Source organism: Hipposideros armiger, unplaced genomic scaffold (genome assembly GCF_001890085.2).
Source record: "Hipposideros armiger isolate ML-2016 unplaced genomic scaffold, ASM189008v1 scaffold_515, whole genome shotgun sequence".
Lineage (NCBI taxonomy): Eukaryota > Metazoa > Chordata > Mammalia > Chiroptera > Hipposideridae > Hipposideros > Hipposideros armiger.
In genome coordinates, this window is record NW_017731865.1 from 1,320,481 (window position 1) to 1,322,953 (window position 2,473).

At 40.5% G+C, this 2,473-nt stretch overlaps 1 protein-coding gene across 1 annotated transcript in view; it reads left to right on the top strand.

Moving 5' to 3' along the window:
- The window catches only part of PKD2 (polycystin 2, transient receptor potential cation channel), a 70,361-nt gene that overhangs the window by 24,409 nt on the left and 43,479 nt on the right, over positions 1 to 2,473 (top strand). The window contains exon 4 of the mRNA XM_019668076.1: positions 449 to 699. Coding sequence (XP_019523621.1) covers positions 449 to 699 — 251 coding nt within the window. The remainder of the gene's footprint in view (positions 1 to 448; positions 700 to 2,473) is intronic.

The following is a 2,473-nucleotide window of genomic DNA, read 5'->3' on the forward strand; positions in this document are numbered from 1 at the left end:
ACTTAGAGGATGTCAGTGTTCTCTTTTTAGCAAAACTCAACACAAAACCTCAAAAGAACATCAAAAGATTGGCTTTCTTGATTTCCATTCATGCTGTGAAGTGAAAACTGCGTTATAAGCCCAGTGGGTTGAGCCTAGCTAGTTGAGATGTGAGAACTCTATGTGATTGTTGAGATCCACTCCACCGCTTTTCAAACAGAGTGTAGTAGCCATGCAAAAGATAGACCTGACAGGTAGGGGAGCCCAGGCTCAAAGGAGGAACCTGCTCCAGGCTTCACCACTAGCAAATGATAGTGTAAGACTCATAAGTCTCTCTAACAGCAAAACCCACCCCTGTCACTCTACTGTGTTCACAGAGTGCTACCCTGTTGGCCAGGCAAACATTCTAGTCAGGAACAAGGCAGCCGCTGAGTTTGGAGCTTTTCAGAAATGTTTCCTTTGCTTTCAGTTCACAGAAGGCGCCTTATTGGATGGGCTGTACTGGAAGACACAGCCCAGCAACAGAACTGAGGCTGACAACCGAAGTTTCATCTACTATGAGAACCTCCTGTTAGGGGTCCCACGGATACGGCAACTCAAAGTCAGAAATGGATCCTGTTCTATCCCTCAGGACTTACGAGATGAGATTAAAGAGTGCTATGATGTCTACTCTGTCAGTAGTGAAGACAGAGCTCCATTTGGTCCAAGAAATGGAACTGCGTAAGTGTCTGTGGCTCATGGCCACATGTCCTGGCCTCTCAGTGACATTCATTCATTATTTTATTCATTCATTTGCTCTCTGACTCCTTCACCAAGGAGAAGATGCCTTTAAGTGAATCTTCAATACTTATATTTAAGGGCATGGCCAAACTGACCTTTGGTTTCTCAAGTTTTCTCTACCTTTTTTCCCTTTCAGCTTCTACATACATATTTTTCAAAAGGCTAAATCATTGACCGTATGGCCCACAAGAAAGAAGCTACATGGTCCTTCATGTGTTTCTTTTAAGACGCCTGGATATTATTTTTATAGATCTAGCAATATCATTCACTAGATTATTTCTGGAAAATTATTTTATTATTAGCTCTTACAAATACATTTTTGTTCAGAGTGCAATAATTAAAAGTGTATAATAAGCTGGTGGGGGCAGTTTTTTTGTCTGTTTGAAAGCCTGTCCTTCTCAAATGTGTGTTTTTTATTTTGAGTATGTATTTATAATGTGCATGTATACAGGGTTTGTGTGTGTGTGTATATTCTTTGGCAACCATACTTAAAACATCTCATGTATTAAAGGAGGACAGTCATTCTTTTTAGAATTACTGTAGTTATTATAAAGAAATGAGAAGCACTCTCAGGCTGTCCCAAGGTGGGCTTTTAAGGGTCACTGCCCCAGGTGAGTCACTGTGGTGAGAATTGTCATCTAAGCTTTACTGAGTTAATTCTGTCCATTCATCTAGATCCTGGAGACTGAGTCACCCAGGATCTAGATTTGTTCATGTACAGTGGGACAAACACCTTTTCTATGATCAGGTTCTTTGTCTGTCGTCTAGCACACACCCTGTTTAGTTCCAGGGTCCATAAGAAATTTAGTAAAAAATCAGAAGATTTAGAGTAAAGGGCCTAAATAATCTCAGAAGACTTTTTTTTTTCAGGTTATCATAATGATTTTCCTTTCTGATGATCCTTTTCCTAATGCCTGCCAAGCATAAGCATGCCCTTAAACTGTGGTCCCTTGTCCAGTATTTTACTTTATCTCATTTCATAAATATGAGAAATTTTTGCAGCCACTACTCCATGCCAGATGCTACTTAAGAAGTGATTTCATGCATTATCTCATCTACTCTTCACAAAACAACTCTGAAATAGGCATCATCTCCATTTTATAGATGAAAAACAGAGGCTCACTTACCCACCCAAAGCACCACACCTAGTATAATAAATGGAACTAAGCTGGGATTTAGCCAACCTGACTCCCAAACCCGTGTTTTCTTCTTCCATATTAATTATGTTGTTAAGGTAGCTTTTTGCTTCCCTAAACTCCCCATCAGTATTCCAGCGTGAGGGCAGGGACTCTATTTTGTTCACTGCTGTGTTCTTAAAACCTTGAATAGTGCCTGGTCTGTAAGGATGCTCAGTAAATACTTGTTGGATGAATGGATGAATAAGTGATTTCCACTACAGGGTGGACTATTGAAGGGGATCTTTCTTGTGTGTCTCTAAGCCACCCTCGGATCGTGCCATATTCTCAAGTTACTGCCATTTCTCCTTCCCCTCAACTCCAGACTTTTTGAAAGAATAATCTTCACTTGACACCTACACTTCCTTACCGTTGATTCACCCCTTTAACATTTAAGCCCTTGCTTTTGACATTTCTCTTGGAAGCTCCCAGTGACCTCTGGTTAGCAAACCCATGAACAATTCTCAGTCTTCATCCTATTCAACCTCTTTGAAGAATGTGGTAGCATTGATAGCTCATTCTTTTGACTTCTGTGAGTG